Below are 20,979 nucleotides of genomic sequence, written 5' to 3'. Positions count from 1 at the left end.
AATATTTTTTGTTAATGTTTAAAATTTCAATAAATATTAGTGAGAGTTTTAAGTCTATAAAAATCATAAAAATACTAACTTCAAAACAGGGTTCTTCACAATTTTATTAAATTTCTCATACTTTGAATTGATCTTCATAGACAACCAACTTTTTCAGACACATATCTATTGCAGTTTAATTCATAATATTTTTTTAATTATAATTTAGTATTTGATTTTTTATTTGTTTTAAACGTTTAATTTTTTATTTTATAATTGAAAAAAAAATGCAACATGATTATACAATATCTAAATAGTTTAAAAATAATACAAAAATAAAATAAATAAACAAAAACTTGTAATAAAAAAATATTAAAAATTAAATTGTTATAAGTGCTAAAGTTCAAAAATTAATTTGATAATTTGTCTTTTGTAACACCCAAAAAATTTCTTTTCATTTTTATTATTATCATATTTTTTATTTTATTTTATTTTAATTTATTCTATATAAATATAATTTAGTATTAATAGAATTTAATTTAATTTAATTTATTTTAATAATAATAATAATAAGGGGTAAAAATTATTTAGAGATTTAATTGAAAATAATTTTAGAGAAAATAGGTGAAAATTTGGGTTCTATGGTATTTTTGAAAGAAAAATCGAAAACCGGGGGTCAAAACGCAAATTAAAAAATTTGTGCCGCGCCAGCTGCTTGATCAGCAGCCCCGGCCAACCAGAACACGCCAGGTGGCAGAGACACTGACGCGGAAGGCCACGCGGGAGGGAGCCACGTGGGTGATCCGCGTGCGCGCGATCGAACGACTGAGATCTGTTCTCGCGCGCACGGACAGCCCAGATTGCATCGTGCACGGACGGTCCAGATTGAATAGCGTACAGACGGTCCATATTGAATCGCGATGGACGGTTCAGATTCATTCCCTATTTAATCACGATCGGACGGTCCAGATCAAAAGCGATGGACGGATAAGATCAAAAGCGGATGGGTATAAATAACCTCATATGCACCCAAACCCTAACCCTATCCGCCAGAGCCCCTCGCCGGAGAAGACAGCCCAGCCGCCGCCACTCGCCGCCGTACCGGAGCAATTTCTGGCTGCCAAATGAGGTAAACAATTCTACCATTTGCTCAGAATTTGATTCTAAATCCACCTATGGCCAAATTGGAGCAAAAGCACTGGCCAATTGGCCGAAAAATGCCGCCAAAACTCAGCGGCGCCGCCGCGGGGTGTCTCGATTTTTGTCTCCGATGAGGTCCTTCTCGATTCCCGTTCAATAAGATTTTTTCACCGTTGTGATCACCGTTTCCTCCTCTACAGGTTGACCAGAGCAAAACACTCAACCGCGACGTGAGCCGGAGAAGCCGCCACACCGGAGAGCCCCACCATTAGTAAGTTTCGATTTTCTGTATTTTTTTGGGCCCACCGAGGGCCCTAAGTGTGTTTTCTCACAGGAACTGATGCAAGTTTGGATGAATTCGGCCAAAAACAGCCAACCCGAGGTGGATCGCCGCCGCGAACTGCAGTGCTGTCGCTGGAGCACGGTGGAGCTGCCATGCCGGAATTCTAAAATTGGTTGAGTAGACCCTGGGTCTAATTTTTAGGTTATTTGGAACATGTGTAGATATCGTAAGCGCGTTTCAGTTCCCGAGAAAAATTTAGGGAACCTAGGAACCGCCCGTAGGCGCAGTGAAAATTTAGTTTTCGGCGTCAAATCAAGTAAGGACCCCTCACTCTATTTCCTATCATGGAATTAAAGTTTAAATAAATGGTAATACTGTATTTTGTGCAATTAATAGATATGCAAAATTAATTAAGGTTGCTAATGGAGCTCGAAATCGGATATTATTCCCTGTCGATTCCTGCTTGATTTATTTTACAGTTTAAATGCATTATGGTATCTGATTTATCTATTTTATGATTTTAAATACATGAATTACTGCTTACTTTACTGCTGTTTGATTTTGGGAATCTAATATATATTTGCTTTGTTGGATGTACGTTACTTGTTTATGTATTTATGTTTGTGTTGGTAACGGAGACTAAGGACAAATAGGAATGGGATGTGATTTGATAAATGGATGAGGTGACAGTCTTACTAGATATCCTGGGAGATGGTGGACGGACCGGGTTCATAGGGAACCCTACTGTGAACATTGTCTCATACCGAACGGGGTATGAAGACTTGGTCATTTAGCGTTCATACCGGACAGGGTATGGAGACGACCCGCTTCACCCTCATACAGAACGGGGTATTGAGGTTTATTGTTTTAGTGCTCATACCGGACGGGGTATTGGGACGGCTCTAGAATTAAGATTGTTTAAAGAAAATGGTTCACGTGTAGTGAGGACCCCTATGGATCCCCATGGATACTAGTAGGCTAGTGAAAAATGAGAAACGGTGATAGTTAGGTATTGTTAATGAATACAGGTTTATGATGTATTTTATGTTACTGATTATGCATGAAATTGTGATCTGTAGGATGTTATTTTCTTTATAGGTTGTTTTCACAGATTTTCCAATGGCAAGAAAAAAGGTAAGTGGTTTTATTTTAAATAACTGTATTTGTTTAAAATTTGTGCTCCATTAGTTGTTTTCGGTTTTCTACCAACCTTTACTTCTGTGACGGTAAAATAGTGTGATGTCCTTATTGGATTAGTGTAGCTCATTCTTTATTTAACCATTTCAGATAAGGAGGATATGATTCATGAGCCCGATCCACGAGAAGACGGCGAGTAGATGTTAGATACTTTATAATTTTTCGTATTTTTTCTCATTTCTCTTATTTCTTTTAGAGAATTTATTCCGTGATATTGTTTAATACTTTTAAATTATTATGTAATGGATATTAAATTTAATATTTTATTTCGCTTCCGCACTCAGATTATTATATGTATTTCTTTTTAAATTTCTGGGATCGTTACATCTTTCATTATGCACGACATCAAATAAGTTAAAGAAGAAAGATCACCTATATATATATATATATATATGAATGTGTATGTTCAATTCGTAAGCCTATAACCATGATCTTTCACGAAAGAAGAAAGCTTAATTAATATAAGGATATAGTATGCATGCAGTTTTTGTCTGAATTAAAGCTTTTCCACGAAAAAGATACATGCTTGCATGCAGATACAGTCCGTTGTGTGTGTATATCCATGTGTAAAAATTACATGTTTGATCATACAATTAACTTATAAAATAATTTGCAGCTCTCTTTCTTCCAAGTGCTTATTAGTAGAGCAAATAAATGGGACTTCAGTAACCTCATCGTAAAAGTTGAACCCCCCAAAGTCATCATCATGATCACTGGCTACAAGCTGTATGTTCTTGATCTCAGCATCACCATAATCAGCTTCATCCTGATCAGACACATTTGATGAGTTCTTCTCCATGAGTTCTCTGAATATGGAAGATCGAAGCAGGAGGTCAAGTGCAGTGGGCGACGAAGACTTGTTGTACGAGTTGATGACTGGCAATTTGGCCTGAAAGACTTGTTGATCTTCCGCTGGAGAATTGATGAACTTTGCAGTGGCACTGAAAGAATTGGAGCTCAGGAATGGAGGTTTTGCTTCGTCTCTTAGCATCAACACTGGTGTGACTAGTTTCTCTGCAGGTTCATGATTACCAGCATTTGCTGCCGGTTTCAACCATCTGATGTAACTACTCAAGTCGAAGTTGGTCACAGCATGGATCCCTCGATATTCAATGGCCGCAATGTCATAAGCACGAGCAGCTTCTTCTTGAGTACCTGCCATTAATTGTCATATATAAATTAAGCTTTTAGTATAATTAATTCAATCTATTATTTAAGATAGTGTATAGACGAAGATGTAAAATTCAAATTCCTACTTTGGCTAGGATTATAAAGATATAGTAATTATTGATTTAGTGATTATTAACTTACTGTAAGTGCCAAGGTAAAGGTATTTGTTTCCGAAAACTCTACCTATTCTTGCTTCCCATCTTCCATTATGATGGTGCCTGCAAATCCAAATTGTACATGTTAGAATCTCGATTTTTATAACTGAAACCTCAAAAAACCGGTGAATTATCAAGAGAATTATTACCTTGCAACTCCTCGATACTTGGATACACCTCTTGAAAATCCACTGCTCTTTCTGTAATTCCCATGAAATTTCTAATTATCTTCTACAAGTCTAGAAAGGAACTGTTAATCAAGGATTTCAAATTGAGTGATGTAATAACCTTCTTAAAGAGGCCAGGTATTCCTCTTTTGTGAGATTTTGCATGATCTCGATCTCTGCTTCGTATTCGGGAATCTGCATAGATCGCAAAAAGGTGTTTGTATATATACTTTACTTCTCTGATTTCTATACAAGGCCTCCATATATGTATACAATATGTGAAATAACCAAGTATATACCGGAAAGTTGGTGAAAGTTGATTTCCCCCAGTACTTGATTGCAGCTAAATCATATGCTCTTGCAGCAGCTTCTTCTTCATCATAAGCTCCTGAAATTTCACAAGAAATAATTACATGTAACCTTCTCCACATAATTCAAAAAGAAAAAAAAATTGGTGGCCTTCAATTTACTTATAAGCAGTAGAAGATCACTCACCAAGGTAAACTGTTGACCCCCATATCAGTTCCATAGCACAGAACAGATGAAGCAACATAAAGTACCAAGCCAGGTATTAGATAGTATTTAGAGTAATAATCAAATCAAATTTTTATGAACAAGTGAATATTGAGAAGAAAAAAATAATATTAAACTGTGTGTATGTACATGTATATTATATATATATACCTTGTTTGCCTTTTTTCTTTTGTGTTACATTCCATGAGAGTTTGTCCCACAAATGAGCTTCAAATCTTCCAGTCCATCTGTGCCTGTTTCATAGAATTTCCATTCCACACAGGCCCATGCACATATCAGCAACTACTTATACTAACAAGTTAAACAAGTAATTTATGTTGGAGTTCTTCTTCTTAGACTGTGTGTGTGTGTGTGTGTATATATATACCTGCTTACTCCACGGAACCTTGAACTTCTTTTCACTGTGGTGGCAGCAGAAGAAGTCTGATGATCACTTGGTTGCTGCTGCTGATTCTGATTATCATTATAACAACCTACAGCAGCCGAAGCTGGCTCTCTTCGTCGCCTTTTTACACACCTTTTTTCCTGGATCTCACCATCAGATGGAATATACACGCGGCGTCTTCCTTGGATTTCTTCATTCTTAACCATAATCATTTCCATGATATGTACTATATTAGCTTCTGATCCTTCTGATGTTTTCTTCTCTCTACCGCTTTCGTTCTTGAGTTTGCTTGAGTTGGAAAGAATTAGCTTAGTATGCGTATTTATATATACCAACTGTGTTTGATTTGGATTTCATTTTTTTGTTGTTATGTTTGGTGAGTCAAAACAAAGGAGCCGGCGATGATCACTGAGCAACTTGAAGACAAATCTTGAATGTTCAAACAAATTTAGTTGTCCTTACTCTGTTTGCCAGTACCAAGATCTGAAATCCACGGTTTCAAAGCCTTGTATCTTCTTCATTTATTATATTTTAAAAAAATCTTATGAGAAAAAATTATGTACAATTCTCCATGTGTTATACAGTCCTGAAACTATTAATAATCAAGTAGGTTTATTGGAAAATATTCTATGAATATTCCAACGCGTTTCATTCTTTTTTCAATGGCTGGGTTTGAGTTTCATATTACTCCAAAAGCAGAACTATATATGCTCAATACTCACAGAGCGCTCTAGGTTACAGAATAATTCATCTGAATCATCATTTTATCACAATGCCACTTGGAATGTTCACAAAGTTTATTTGTTTTTTAGTTAAATTTATCTTGTATCTAAAATAAATATAAAATTTTAAATAGATTTACAAATAAAGTTGATTTATTACGAAAATAAGCTAAGTTTACTGTTGATCTCATATTCTAGTTTGTAAGCAGTATAACAGTAAAGTACTGTGAATGACTACAGCACCAACTAAAGCCAAATTAACAAGCTTAAGAAACAGGCTAACAATTATATGAATATAGCAATTTTGGCATAACAACAGCCTAGAAGAATACTCCAAATGGTTGTTTCTCTCTTTATAATAAAAATAATGAAAGTATAATATATATATATATATATATATATATGTATGTATGTATGTATGTATGTGTGTCTATATATGTGTGTGTGCCGGTACTGCCAGTCAATAGTTAACTTGGCAAACAACATACAATATTCTGATCAACTTACGAAAAGTTTTCTCAGTTTTCTTGGCTTCTTCGCCTGGTTCTTTATCTATCTGCCACTTGACGGTGCATGTTTAATTAGATCTTGTGTTGAGGTACTTGCGGTGGATATGGAGTTTCTTCCCCTCACGCAGCTCTACTGACGGTGTTTCCAAGAGAATTAATCAAAAAATATATATATTTTTTATTAAATATGTATACAGTTATATATGTTTGGAATCAATATTTGAAAGAGATATGTGGGCGGATAACACAAGGAAATGTTTGGAATATTCTTGCAACACAAGAAGTCAAGTCTGTTAGTAATTCACAGCTCTTTTATTTATATAAATGAGAATGAAGTGCATTTAGTTTCCTCGAACAGAAGATGATTTCTTTCATTCTGTATTACCTTAAGTCATATACATATATATATATATACTGCCAAACAAATGCTTTCAAGAGTTATCTCGTCACTGTAAATATGCTTCTGTCACAACTTCACATGAAGTTGATCTTGCTGTCTCTTTTAATATTTTTCGTTCAACAAATTCTTGCTATCTTCAAATATTAAAGTAAATTAGATATATTAGATACACGAAGGCAGCTTAATTATTATTAGGTTAGTAGTAACTACTTGGTCAAATAAATACATAAGCTAAATGACATAAATGCATGATTTGGAGTGGTATAAGTCATTCCATTTTTTGACACATTATTATTGGTAGAATAACTGTCGATTACTTCTCAAGTAAACATGCATATTTTCACATTATAACAAATAAACAAGTTAGAAAATCACACCTTATTTGGTGTCGTTATTTTTCTGTTTAAATGTACATAATTCATATTTTTAGCATAATAAATTTACGCCTAAGAGAACATATTAAATGCATATAAATTCTGTTACACCCAATTATTTTTATTTATTTTATTTCATTTTTATTAATTTTATATAAATATAAAATATGTATTAATTGAATTGAATTGAATTTAATTTATTTTAATAAAAATAATAATAATAATAATGGGTAAAAAATATTTAGAGATTTAATTGAAAATAATTTTAGAGAAAATGGGTAAAATTTTGAGAATATTTTTGAAAAAAAATCGAAAATCGGGGGTCAAAACGCAATTTAAAAAAGTTGTGCCACATTAGCTGTCCGCTCAGTAGCCCCGACCAACCAGGACGCGCCAGGTGGCAGGGACGCTGATGCGGGAGGGAGCCACATTGGCGATCCGCGTGCGTGCGATCGAACGGCTGAGATCCGTTCCTGCACGCACGGACGGCCCATATTAAAAATGCGCACGGACGACCCAGATTTAAAGTGGATGGGTATAAATAACCCCATCCGCACCCAAACCCTAACTCCAGCTGCCAGAGCCCCTCGCCGGAGAAGACAGCCCAGTCGCCGGGGAGCCGACCGCTATCACCCACCGCCGTACCGGAGTAATTTTCGGCTGCCAAATAAGGTAAAAATTTTACTCTTTGCTTAGAATTTGATTCTAAACCCACCTATGGCTAAATCGGAGCGAAAGCAGCCGGAAAACGCCGCCGAAACTTTGCGACACTGCCACGGGGTGTTTCAATTTTTGCCTCCGAAGAGGCCCTTCCCGATTCCCGTTTGATGTGATTTTTTCACCGTTGTAATCACCATTTTCTCCTCTACAGGTTGACCAGAGCAAAACACCCAACCTCAACGTAAGCCGGAGGAGCCGCTACACCGGATGACCCCACTGCTGGTGAGTTTCAATTTTTTACATTTTTTGGGCCCACCGAAGGCCCTAAGTGTGTTTTCTCACAGGAATCGATGCAAGTTTGGCTAAATTCGGCCGAAAATGGCCGAAAACAGTCAACCTGATGCGGATCGTCGCCGTTCGCGGTGGCGTCATCGCCGGAGCACGGCAGAGCTGCCCTGCTGGAATTCCAAAATTGGCCGAGTAGGCCTTAGTTCTGATTTTTGAGTTATTTGGGACATGTCTAGATACCGTAAGCGTGTTTCAGTTCCCAAGAAAAAAATTTAGGGAACCAAAGGACCGCCCATAGGCGCAATGACAATCTAGTTTTCGACGTCGAATCAAATAAGAACCCCTCACCATATTTCCTATCATGGAATTAAAGTTTGAATAAATGATAATACTGTATTTTGTACAAATTAAATATATATGTATAATTAATTACGGTTGCTAATGGAGCCCGAACTGAACATTATTCTCTGTCAATTCCTGTTTGATTTATTTTACAGTTTAAATGCATTATACTATCTAGTTTATCTATTATATGGTTTTAAATGCATGTATCACTGCGTACTTCACTACTGTTTGATTTTGAAAATCTACGATATGCTTGTTTTGTTAGATGCTCGTTACTAGTTTATGTATTTATGTTTGAGTTGGTAACGGAGACTAAGGATAAATAGGAATGGGATGTGATTTGATAAATGGATAAGATGACAGTCTCACTAGATATCTTGGAAAATGGTAGACGGACTGGATTCATAGGGAACCCTACCGTGAACGTTGTCTCATACCGGGCGGGGTATGGAGACTTGGTCATTTGGCTCTCATACCGGATGGGGTATGGGGACGGCCTGCTTCATCCTCATACCAGACGGAGTATTGAGGTTTATTATTTTGGCGCTCATATCGAACGGGGTATGAGGACGGCCTTGAAATTAAGATTGTTAAGGAGAATGGTTCACGTGTAGCGGGGACTCCTATAGATCCCCATAAATACTAGCAGACTGGTGAAAACAAGAAACGGTGATAATCAGTTATTGTTAATGAATACGGATTTATGATGCGTTTTATGTTACTGATTATGCATAAAATTGTGATCTGTATGATGTTATTGTTTTCATAGGTTGTTTTCACAAGTTCTCCAAGGGTAAGAAAAAAGGTAAGTGGTTTTATTTTAAATAATTGTATTGGTTTAAAATTTATGCTCCATTAGTTGTTTTCGGTTTTCTATCAAATTTTGCTTATGTGACGGTGATATAGTGTGATGTCCTTACTGGACTAGTGTATCTCATTTCTTATTTAACCATTCATATCAAGACGACCTAGTTCCCGAGCCTGATCTACAAGAAAACGGCGAGTATATGCTACATGCTTTATAGTTTCTTTTATTTTTCTCATTTTTTGTATTTTTTTTGGAGAACTTATTTCGTGATATTGTTTAGTACTTTTAAGTTATTATGTAAAGGATGTTAAGCTTAATTTTTTATTTCTCTTCCGCACTCATATTATTATATGTATTTTCTTTTGAATTTCTGAAACCGTTATAAATTCACTTCGTTTTAAGTTTAGATGTGCATTATTCGTACTCTTATCCTTGTACGCTTATATGTAAATGGCATATTAAAATATAAATATTTGATTGAATAATTTCTTATTTATTCAAACTTTTAAAATTATCAGTTCAAGCACTTATTTAAAAAATATCTATATAAAATGTAAAATGATTGATATAATCAAAGTTACCTGTATTTCTTACAGTAAAAGGAAGATGGATGATCATTGATAGTTCTTTCAGCTTGCAATTTGTCTTCTTTGATGTTTATTTTTAGTTATAGCGGCATGTTTTTAGCCTAAATCTGTCATATGTATACGTGTGACATGTTACATATCATTTGACAAACTTTTTTATTGAATAAGTCTTTGTTCTTAACATAATATTTTTTAATTATTTGATTATTTCTTAAACAATCAAGTAATTAACATTATCTTATTTTTACAAATAAGAGCAGATCTATAAAAATATATATATATTTTTTAATTAATTATCACATGCTAATTTAGATAAAATTACAATTTATTGTAATTTCTGTTAACTAAGTGAAAATATTATTATCATTTACAAACAAGTTTATTATATTTATATGATTCTATTACCTGGTTATTAATTATCAATAATTCACGATAGTTCAAAACTAGATAGGTAAAAGGATAGTGCACGTCAATTCAACTGGAAAAACATTCTTACATTTAAATCGATGCCTATTTAATTAATAAATTATCTAAATTCTCTTGAAAATACTTGAACATAAACTATATGAGTCCGACAATAATTCTGATTTTTATAACTCGATTCCGGTTAGATATTTGTTCAATGTATTTTGTTAAGTTTCTTAATTATGATTAAAGACATTATATAGTCTTTATCTATTTTATATTTAAAAGTTACTAAGTAATTTAACTTGAGAAAAATAACTAGCTACAGTAGTTAATATTAATTTTGTTGTTGAATATACAACTAAATATGATTAATAAATAGAGAGATCAAAATTGAAATATTTAGAGGGAAATTAGTTAATCAACAAACAAAACAAAATGATTAGCCATAAAATGACAAAACAAAAAACATGTAGAATTGAATGATGGCCAAGAAATAAGTTAATTGCAAACAGAATTTTCTCTTACCCAGTTTTATTTAAAGAAAATCTAAGCCACAAATTAAAACTCTTAGTTGTAGCCATGCTTGTCGACTTAAAGAAGCAGTCTATTCTATATAGAAAAAGAAAATGAACCACATATAACCCTCTTTTACTATTCTTGACGTATATACACAGATCTAGATTGAAAGGATGGTTATCCATTGTCTACGCTCCTAACAGTCTGGACTTTAAGAATGTATATAAACATACCCTAAAAAAGCCTGTAAACCTTGTAGTGTTGAGGAAACTCAAAGGCAATTCATGCTTTAAGCATGAGGTTCGCTTAGCAAACCTCCATTGCTTTCTTTCATTGCTACGGTCTAGCTTGGTTGGACCCAGTAATTCTGTAAGGGTTCAACCCTAGACCGTTTCCTCTCACTAACATATACCCAAGAAGCAAAAAACAAAGGGGAGAATATAGGAAAAGAAAAACAACAAATCCCCCAAAAAAATTAAAAAAAAAACAAAACAAAAAAAAATTTAAAAAAAAAAAAAAAAAAAACCAGAGGTGGAAAAATGGAGAAAGTGAGGCTATGTTTGCTTTTTCTCTTTTCTTTTGCGAGCTTGATCCAAAGCCTGTTGGCTGACACTGAAATGTTCGATGATTATTGGGAGAAAAGAGCAGAGGAATCCAGGAAAGATGCCCTTGAAGCTTATCATCCGAATCCCTATGACATCGTGGATCACTTTCACCTTCCTACTAACATGTAATTATTTTACGTGAGATAAAATTTTTTTTCTCATGTTTGATATGCACTCATCAATTAGGTAAAAAAATATATGCTCTCATCAATTTGATGATGATAATTAGATAATAATTATGTTTTAATAAAATATAATTTATATAAAAAATCATAATTTAACTCAAATTTATAATTTTTTATAGAAAAATAAAATATATCCACTATTTATTTAGTTAAATAATAGTTAGTAAAATTTTATTTTTGTTAACAAAGACTCGTGCATCACCTTTAAACTTCTCATATGTATATGTATGTATATGTGTGTGTATGTGCTGTACATATGTGGTGTCCATAATACCAATAATTTGGTGCAGGAGCTCTGAGATTGAGATGGAGGAGGAGGAGGAAAGCGACAGAGGAAGCTTGGAGGGAAAGAGCAGAGGGAATAAGTTTTCCATTTCTGCTAACATGTAATTAAATCCATCGGTGTCATATACATATAAATTTTTCTGCATGTGATGATGAGTATGTGGCATAATACAAGAATTACCAATACAGGAGCTCTGATATGGAGCAAGAAAGCTTAAGAAGGAGCTTAGCGGGAAGGGGGAGAGGAAAGAAGCACTTGGGTCCATGCAGAGTCACGAACCCAATCGATAAATGCTGGCGTTGCAGACGCAACTGGGCTAGAAACCGCAAAAAGCTTGCGACTTGTGTTCGAGGTTTCGCTCACAGAACCAGAGGAGGAATGAGAGGAAGAATCTATGTTGTGACAAGCAACAAAGACGACAACGTTGTGAACCCAAAACCAGGTACTCTCCGCTACGGTGTGATCCAAACAGAACCTCTCTGGATCATCTTCAAGCGCGACATGCACATCAGGTTGTCCCAGGAGCTGATGATCAACAGTCACAAGACAATCGATGCTCGTGGAACCAATATCCATATTGCTTATGGAGCCGGCATAACCATCCATAGTGTCAAGAATGTTATCATCCATGGACTTCATATTCATCACATTGTGGGTAGCCCTGGTGGGTTGATCAGAGACTCTGTCGCACACTTTGGAATCCGTACAGCAAGTGATGGTGATGGGATTAACATTTATGCGTCCTCTAACGTTTGGCTCGACCATCTTTCCATGTCAAGATGCCAAGATGGACTCATTGATGCCATCCAGGGATCCACTGCCATCACCATTTCTAATTGCCATTTCACCCATCACAACGACGTGAGCAAGCAAAATCCAAAATCCCACTTAAAACTTTATGACACTAATCATAATTAAAATTTGATGGGTGTGTTTTGCAGGTGATATTGTTGGGTGCCAGCGATTCATACAAGGGTGACAAGATCATGCAGGTGACAGTTGCATACAATCATTTCGGGAAGGGATTGGTGCAGAGAATGCCAAGATGTAGATGGGGTTTCTTCCATGTTGTCAACAATGATTACACTCATTGGGAAATGTACGCCATTGGTGGTAGCATGAACCCCACCATCTTAAGCCAGGGAAACAGGTTCATTGCTCCTCCACACAAGCCCTTCTCCAAAGAGGTAATTCAACATGCATAATATATATATATATATATAGATAGTATGCTAATAGAACATTAAATGGTAATAATCTCTCTCTCTCTCTCTCTCTCTCTCTCTCTTTATATATATATATATATATATATATATATATGTTTATATGCAGGTGACAAAGAGAGACTATGCTACGCCAGATAAGTGGAAGAAGTGGATATGGAAATCAGAAAAAGATGTAATGATGAATGGAGCTTTCTTTGTTCAATCCGGGAATCCAAAATACAAACCTCCATACTCAAGGAAGGACATCATCAGGGCCAAGCATGGAGTAGCTGCTTCTCTACTCACACGCTATGCTGGTTCACTTGACTGCTACCGAGGCAAACCATGCTAGATATATATTGCTCCTATTCCTCATCAAACTGCTGATTATATGATATGCAATATTTGTATGCAGCAGAAGATGGAACTTAAGACTCTTTTTGGATCGTAATGATAGAAATTAAGAGAATACCTAAGCGGGGGTAATATATATACATGCAAAGGATAGAACCAAAAAAAAGTAATACTTGAAATAACTACAGCCGATATGTATCCTTAATTTGTTCATTGCTTCATTGTATTACTAATTTGTTTCTACTCAAATCTGTAATCCCAAACTTCTATTCAATATTAATTTAATTTTTAATATTTTTTAAACTAAATAATATTTTTTTAAAGTAAGATTTAATTACATGGCAAAAAATAAATTTGTAAACTTGTGACAGAGATTAATCATCATTTGACTAAATGACTTAATGAGATTACGAATTTAATTAGATTACAACTGAATATAAATATATATCTTGTTATTTATGACTTTCAAATTTTACTATTGTATATTTGAGAAATTAAAAGTGTTGCCATGCAATTGATATATATTTTATGAGACTTGTTCACAGACATGCGGTGCGGTATTGTAATGTGCCTCAATCTCAAATTATGGGTATTACAATTTAGTGGTATCAAAGCATGGTTATTCTTAGATCCTTGAGAAAATTACATTTTTTGACATTCTCTTCCAGCTCTGTAACATATTCTGTTCATCCAGGCATTATAACTAAATAACAAGACCGAGCTGGGTTTTCATTTTTATACAATTGGGATGGAATATTTTTGGGTTGGGTCTTGATTTAAGAATAGGTTCAATGTTTAAAATGTAGCCCAATGGGTTTGGCACTTGGATTTTAAAAATCTCAACAACAAAAAAAAAAATGTAGCATTAAAAAATTTAAGTTAGTGCAGATTTTAAACTTTTCAAGAACATTTTACTTTTCTTTAATTAAGTTCAGATACTCACAATAAATATAACATCATCAACCATTTGTTAGAGACATAGAATGCTATAGTGAAGTAAAAACATACATACATACAAAAGGGGTATCTTATGATGTTAAAAAAAAAAAAAAAAAAATGTCTCTTTGTTATTGGTTATAAGCAAATAAGATTACATAATGATGTGTCATTTCACTCCTTTGTAATTAGCTTAGCAGCATATTACTAAAATATATTCTATCTCACTTTTCTACCAAACTGGAGATCTTGACATAAGTAGTTAATTTGGAGAGGGTCTTGTGTGAAAGACATGTAATGTGTCTAGCAATGGAAACTCAAAATCGAACTTGCTCATTGAATCTAGAAAACATTTCAAGTGAAAAGAGTACGAAAGTCACCATACAAATTCTTTGTTAATTAAAACTGTCATTTAGATAGTTAAGCTTTTAGCACATAAATATCGAAAAATCTTTAGAACTAATACATTCAATATTTTATCTATTATTTTTTAAGAAATTAATAAAGAACGATTAAATAATGATCACTCAATTAGAAGTCACTGATACACATAAAAAATACAATATAGATTTGATACTCATTTTACATAAAATACATCATTTATCGTCATATGCAACTCATACTGAGTTTAAGAATAGAATGAATCACTTAGGTAAATTTGTTTTTTTTCCGATAAACCAACTTTGAGTATGCAAATGCCTCCAAGTTGATTAAATCAACATTTCTTTGTTCGTTAGATAATTTAATTAATAAACTCATGAATATCATATTAGAATTTTAATTACTTATATAATTAATTAGCAAATAGATGTCTGAAATAAATTTTTAATTTCTTATTTTTTATTTAAAATAATAATAAAAATTATTTAAAAAAAATAGTTTAATTTTTAGTAAAATACAATTTTAATAAATAATATTAGTATTTTTCATTGACGTATTTCTTGATATTCGCTCTTTTTTTACTAAAATTTCAGTATTATCTTTTTTTTTTGTCTTCTTTATTTTTTTATTCTTTTTTAACATTTTAACTAGTGTTCAAAATAAATTCATAAGCTAAGAAGCTAAAATATCTCCTCGTTTAAAAGGAAATTATTTGTTTTTCAATTACCGCAGCAATTATAAATGAAAGAAGCAAAAGCTTGATTCACATAATCTGGAACATACAGTAGATGAACATGAGCATATATATATATATATATATATGTGTGTGTGTGTGTGTGTATGCGCCTTACTGAGTAGATTCTTAAAGAGGGTATAAAATCAATCTTTTCTAGCTAGCAAGTAGATGCATACACATATAGTAGATATTGATTTGAAGCTACATATATCATTGTGAGCTGGTCACTATCCATAGATTCCATATGTATCCAACCCTAGTTATTGTGAGGAGACAAGGCTGTGTAAACAAGACGATTAAAGAAAACATAATGAACAAAACTTTCTGAAAATGTACCCCAAAATGGTTCTCAATTTCTGTTGGAATTATGCTTATTGATTTCAAAAGATGAATGATCCTTCTAATACAACACAACAAATGGACTTATGACTGATCCGTTATTTATTTATTTTTTATCAGTAAATATATCGTGAGAAAATTTCGAAATGAAATTACGTAAATTTATTTATAAAATTATAATATAAACTGAATAATTGTATAATCGTATAACACAAAAATAAAAATAATATAATAAAGTTTCACGTGCATTAGAGATTAGGAATCTCAATTCTGACATTAGAGTTACTACTCATGAGTATATGTTATATATATATATATATATATATATACATATATATTGTGGAAGCTAGCTTCACTTTCTTCCTTGGGAATTACTAAAGACTGATATTGTAGTTAATTTTTCTTAATAGAGAGTATGCAATGTTGTGTTGCAGTAAGATATACAAATTAAAACATATTATTATAAAATATTAAAAATTAAATGATAATAAATATCAAATTTCAAATTTACCCAAAAATTTCATGAAAACCCCGTTACCCCATCCAATATTTGCAATAGTTAAGTAATATAAATGTATAAACCAATTAACTTTTTTTATATCTGCGCTCAAGATGAGCACTCTAATTATTATTAAAGCATTTACACTTCTTTGGTTTTTAAAAAGATTTCTTTAGTTTTTATTTTTTAGAATTCACAAGTTTCTTGAGAAATGGATACAATTTTTAAAAAATTAAATCATAATCATGTAAATAAATAAGGCTATTAAGTTTTAAAATAGTGATACTTATTTCTTATTAGTTTGAATTTTTAAGATACTCATTTAATACTTGATTATATAAGATTTGTTGAATTTTAAATTTTTTGTCTTTATCAAGAATTAATTTTTATAAGATTTGATCAGTTTATATTCGATTTATACTTTCAACCAGATGAATTTACATGTGACCGTACATGTTGAAATATAAATAATTGATTAAATTCTTTATTATCAAGTTAAATTTTTAAGATAATCGGTTCAAATTATTAATTATAATTTCTTATTTAACAATTATAGTATGAATATTAAATTTTTTTTAAAAAAATCTTTAATAAACATATTTCATCGATGATTTAAATTTATAAATAGTAAAAAAAATAATCTTTAAAATTAAAAACTTAATACAAACTCGATCCATTATTCAAAAGTGTGAATATTGGTGTTTAGGTTTTCAAATCACAAAATCTTTAAGTAAAGTAATAAATATGTATGTTTAGATGCAAAGACAAACAATGTATGTGGATGTTAAAATCAACTTTAGGAAAACAGCTCATAGTAGAGAAGGGCAGGCACATTTTTAGCAGAATATGCTAATCTAATCCTTGTCTATAAAAGATTTTCCAACATTCTAAGATCAAGTATGGGTTATGGGCTTATATATATATATATATATGGCCATGAGACATTACATTCAACTCGTTAAACTATTGCCAAGGCTTGTTTTTTTTTTTTTTCATTTGAATTTTCTTGAAAGAGAACTTTTTTGGGTTCTTCCAATTCTAAATCCAACAGTTATAAACAGGGATATTTCATGCTATTAACATTGAATTTAATCTGAAATTATAGAGTAGAATTTTGCCATACCCCTACAAAGACAAGTTGAAGAAAGAGACATTAGATCTTTTCTGGCAAAAAAAAAAATTTAGCATTTTAAAAAGTGAATTCCTCACTACACTTATTCTCACACTTTTGACTATATTTAGAAAAATTCTTGCCCACCACTGTTATAAACATACTAATTCAATTACTTCCCTTGCAATTCACTTCTTTATTCCTTCCTAAACCTCATAACACAAAATTCCTAAGCAATTTATATCATAAGCTAACAATACATACATAACTAGCTACCCTTGAATATATAAATATATATATATATCAACAAGAGGTGTATTAATCATTATCTCCTTCTCATTCATCACTAAGTAAACAAATATATAATGATTATCTTCCTAAAATTCAGCTTTTAAAACATACTGAAACAGAATAATGTGAACCTCTTTTGTTCTGATAGACTGAGTTATGAAAACTAAAGGCAAAGATTATAGAGGTTGATGTCAGCTTTTGCTTAAAGAACAAATACAATCAGAAGAACATTACTACAAGGAAACTAGCATTTTACCTTTTGGACAAGAATACCCTTTTTATGATATATATACATGTATGTATATATGCATTTGTATGATGCATGTCCATGTCTACTGTCTAGGAAGATACTTAACCCATAACAACAGGGACATATAAATATACACATATGAAAGTTGAAACCTAGATGGAGTAACATTTTCAATAAAAAGTAATTGTATTATTATTTTCTTTAATGTAAAAAGGTAGCCAAGGTCATTCTTGGGATTAAGAAAAAAGGGTTTTTGATGAAACTTGTATTAATAAACAGCTGATGTTTCATTCTTCTGACAAAGCAACCAGAGAGAGCATATAAAGGTTTTGCTGTATTCAGAGAGGAAGCAACTGGGATTTTTTAGAATTGATCTCATTGATCTTGATCATCAGTTACCATGATTTCCCTAATTGATGTGTATCATGTTGTTGCAGCCACTGTTCCTCTATATGTTGCCATGACATTAGCCTACATATCTGTGAAATGGTGGAAGTTATTTACACCAGATCAATGTGCAGGAATCAATAAGTTTGTGGCAAAATTCTCAATACCTCTGCTGTCTTTCAAGTTGATATCAGTTAACAATCCTTATAAGATGAATATGAAGCTCATTTTCTCGGATTTTCTTCAGAAACTACTTGCCCTTTTGTTGTTGGCAGCTATCTCAAAATTCAGGTCAAGAGGTGGATTGAATTGGATCATCACTGCCCTTTCTCTCTCAACTCTTCCTAATACTTTGGTCCTAGGAATTCCTCTCTTGAAGGCCATGTATGGAGATGGAGCCGCTGCTCTCCTCGCCCAGATCGTCGTCTTGCAGAGCTTAGTTTGGTACAACTTACTCTTGTTTCTTTTCGAGCTTAGTGCAGCACGGGCAGCCTCCATGACAGCTCCTCTAGAAACAGGTAAGCAATTAGCATTCTGAATTTCAAACTCCCAGAGGGTGAGCAGTGATTCAATGTAAGTCCTACACCATGAACTTTACTTACAGAAGATGAACAACGTGGCCCATATGTTTTTCTCTCTTACTCTCTTTTTAGATTCCTTGTGCAGAAAGTACTAATATAGTTTTCTATTAAACACTTGAGTATCATAATCTTTGTGTATCAAGCCTCTCCCACTACATGTCCTTTTGACAATTTTCTTTGTCTGTTTTCTGATTGAAGGGAGCTTGGAGGGAGGGGCTCAGGAACAGCAACCAAAAGATGAAAGTGAAGAAGCACAGACCAGAACAGCAAGAAAAGTGAAGACCAGGCTCATTCTCTGGACAGTTTGGAGGAAGCTCTTTACAAATCCTAACACTCATGCAACTTTAGCTGGTTTAGTCTGGGCTGGTGTACACTTCAAGTAAGTTAATCCTACATACTGTCATCCAAATTAGAAAAATGTGTATATCTTGATCTGTACTACTTTTTGTTCAAAACAGAAAATGCTCAGTATATTTAACAATAAGCTGTTGCAGGTGGGGATTAAAACTGCCCGGAATTGTTAATGACTCAATATCAATAATGGCGAATGGAGGACTTGGTATGGCAATGTTCAGCTTAGGTACGTTTATCCACCAGCATCTTCTTGAACGCAAGTTTCAAGAGAATGAATTTTATTTTCAATGAAAATTGTACATTTTATTAGTTATGTAACATTTATATATTAATAATAACACAATCAATAATATAACCTCCTAATAAGAACATACAAGTTAAAACTCGAACTCATATTCTCATAAACTACAAAGTATTAAAAGTATCAACCATATAATTAAATATTAATTGGTTCAAAAGAATTTATTAACTCGAATTCACACATTGGAAGAATAAAGAATGGTAGAAATACCAACCATCTAATTAAGAAACAGTTAGTTCGAAAAAATTAATTCTGGTTTGACATTCTTCTCCGCATTGTGCTCAACAGGACTGTTCATGGCATCTCAAAGCAGCATAATAGCATGTGGAAAACAAATGGCATTGGTCGCCATGGGAATGAAGTTCCTTGTGGGACCTATTATAATGGCAGCATCTTCGTTAGCCATTGGACTTCGAGGGAGACTCTTGAGAGTGGCAATAGTGCAGGTGCACATACAAAAAATTTAACTTTCCATATAAGAAAAATGAGGTAAAATGTGTTATATATCATGTTGATTTTAACATTGCAGGCAGCTCTTCCTCAAGGAATTGTTCCCTTTGTTTTCGCCAAAGAATATAATGTTCATCCAGAAATACTAAGTACAGGGTAATAAACAATTAATCCACCTCCATGTTCAATACTCATTGCTGTTGTGGTTCAACTGAGTTTTTAATTTATATGCTTCGAATTTGCAGCGTAATTTTTGGCATCCTGATTTCATTACCGATTGATTTGGCCTACTACTTCCTGTTAGCTCTATGATGTTCCAAAAGGATCAATGCAACAGAAGAGGAGATAATTGGTGATTTCTGCAATCTAACTTCATGTCTGAGAAAAGGGTCGAGAATATGTTATAGATAAAACCTATGTATGTCCTTATTCAATTTACTAAAAGATTTCATTTTGAAGGCATTTTTTTTTTTTTTTTGGCTTCTTATCTATTAACTTGTAAATTATATTCTGAGAAAGTTAACAGGCAATGGGGAACAATCTGTTTTAAGTATAAATTTTCTGCACTCATTTTAGATTGTGTATCTGTTTTTTTTTTTCTGTTTTTGTTGACTATGTTGATCACAAAAATTGGGCTGGTAGAGATTGAAAATTGAAGGGGGTGGAAATGCAAATGCGAAAAAGCAAGATGCCATATAAGTACACATCATGATTTTTCATCAAACAGGCGAGCAGGAGTTATATATAGTTATAATTATACATATAAGTAACATGAATATTTCTTTTTTATGAATGGCTAGCAACCCCACCTAAATTTCAATTTTAGATACTTACACCCTTGATTTTGACTACTTCGTTTTTAAGACAAAATCTTGAATGAGATTGAAAAATGGAAGCCAAAAATGAAAAAATAGAAATAAAATTTAAATAAAAAAGTAAAATGATGACGAAAAAAAAAAAAAAAAAAGAAAAGAAGAAAAGAAAAAGAAAATTGAAGAAAATGAGAGGAAAAGGAAAAGAACCAAGCCCAGATCATTCAACCAGCATACATTACCAGTCGGCCCGATCCCGAGAAAACCCAGAACAAGCCCAGCCTTCTTC

General features: G+C 33.0%; 3 protein-coding genes across 3 annotated transcripts; 2 read left to right on the top strand and 1 right to left on the bottom strand.

Moving 5' to 3' along the window:
* Positions 1 to 3,007: 3,007 nt before the first annotated feature.
* Positions 3,008 to 6,352, bottom strand: LOC110820137 (AP2-like ethylene-responsive transcription factor At1g79700). The gene is made up of 9 exons (XM_022049548.2): positions 6,240 to 6,352; positions 4,993 to 5,298; positions 4,776 to 4,858; positions 4,587 to 4,595; positions 4,391 to 4,479; positions 4,213 to 4,286; positions 4,074 to 4,124; positions 3,911 to 3,987; positions 3,008 to 3,754 (listed from the first exon to the last, which is right to left on the bottom strand). The coding sequence occupies exons 2-9, from the start codon at positions 5,226 to 5,228 to the stop codon at positions 3,198 to 3,200; spliced, it is 1,176 nt and encodes a 391-aa protein (XP_021905240.1). The 5' UTR covers positions 5,229 to 5,298; positions 6,240 to 6,352; the 3' UTR covers positions 3,008 to 3,197.
* Positions 6,353 to 10,882: 4,530 nt separating this feature from the next.
* Positions 10,883 to 13,556, top strand: LOC110820202 (putative pectate lyase 19). The gene is made up of 5 exons (XM_022049630.2): positions 10,883 to 11,357; positions 11,708 to 11,803; positions 11,892 to 12,564; positions 12,645 to 12,890; positions 13,036 to 13,556. The coding sequence occupies exons 1-5, from the start codon at positions 11,167 to 11,169 to the stop codon at positions 13,258 to 13,260; spliced, it is 1,431 nt and encodes a 476-aa protein (XP_021905322.1). The 5' UTR covers positions 10,883 to 11,166; the 3' UTR covers positions 13,261 to 13,556.
* Positions 13,557 to 17,596: 4,040 nt separating this feature from the next.
* On the top strand, positions 17,597 to 20,462 carry PIN8 (Auxin efflux carrier family protein). Its single transcript, XM_022049567.2, has 6 exons — positions 17,597 to 18,710; positions 18,972 to 19,152; positions 19,268 to 19,353; positions 19,717 to 19,874; positions 19,958 to 20,034; positions 20,124 to 20,462. The coding sequence occupies exons 1-6, from the start codon at positions 18,206 to 18,208 to the stop codon at positions 20,188 to 20,190; spliced, it is 1,074 nt and encodes a 357-aa protein (XP_021905259.1). The 5' UTR covers positions 17,597 to 18,205; the 3' UTR covers positions 20,191 to 20,462.
* The last annotated feature ends 517 nt before the right edge of the window (positions 20,463 to 20,979 follow it).

This window comes from Carica papaya, chromosome 1 (genome assembly GCF_054855325.1).
Source record: "Carica papaya isolate Zhongbai chromosome 1, ASM5485532v1, whole genome shotgun sequence".
Classification (NCBI taxonomy): domain Eukaryota; kingdom Viridiplantae; phylum Streptophyta; class Magnoliopsida; order Brassicales; family Caricaceae; genus Carica; species Carica papaya.
The sequence above is the reverse complement of the archived record's forward strand: the minus strand, read 5'-3'. Positions and strand labels throughout refer to the sequence as shown.

Bases quoted from the DNA above. Each gene is read 5' to 3' on its own strand.
- LOC110820137 (XM_022049548.2), bottom strand. From the start codon at position 5,228: ATGGAAATGATTATGGTTAAGAATGAAGAAATCCAAGGAAGACGCCGC. The intron at 4,859-4,992 runs GTATATATATAC...TCTATGAAACAG, and splicing joins AGGTTCCGTGGAGTAAGCAG to GCACAGATGGACTGGAAGAT. The intron at 3,988-4,073 runs GTAATAATTCTC...TTGGATTTGCAG, and splicing joins AAGTATCGAGGAGTTGCAAG to GCACCATCATAATGGAAGAT.
- LOC110820202 (XM_022049630.2), top strand. From the start codon at position 11,167: ATGGAGAAAGTGAGGCTATGTTTGCTTTTTCTCTTTTCTTTTGCGAGC. The intron at 12,565-12,644 runs GTGAGCAAGCAA...TGTGTTTTGCAG, and splicing joins ATTTCACCCATCACAACGAC to GTGATATTGTTGGGTGCCAG. The intron at 12,891-13,035 runs GTAATTCAACAT...GTTTATATGCAG, and splicing joins ACAAGCCCTTCTCCAAAGAG to GTGACAAAGAGAGACTATGC.
- PIN8 (XM_022049567.2), top strand. From the start codon at position 18,206: ATGATTTCCCTAATTGATGTGTATCATGTTGTTGCAGCCACTGTTCCT. The intron at 19,354-19,716 runs GTACGTTTATCC...TGTGCTCAACAG, and splicing joins TATGGCAATGTTCAGCTTAG to GACTGTTCATGGCATCTCAA. The intron at 19,875-19,957 runs GTGCACATACAA...TTAACATTGCAG, and splicing joins TGAGAGTGGCAATAGTGCAG to GCAGCTCTTCCTCAAGGAAT.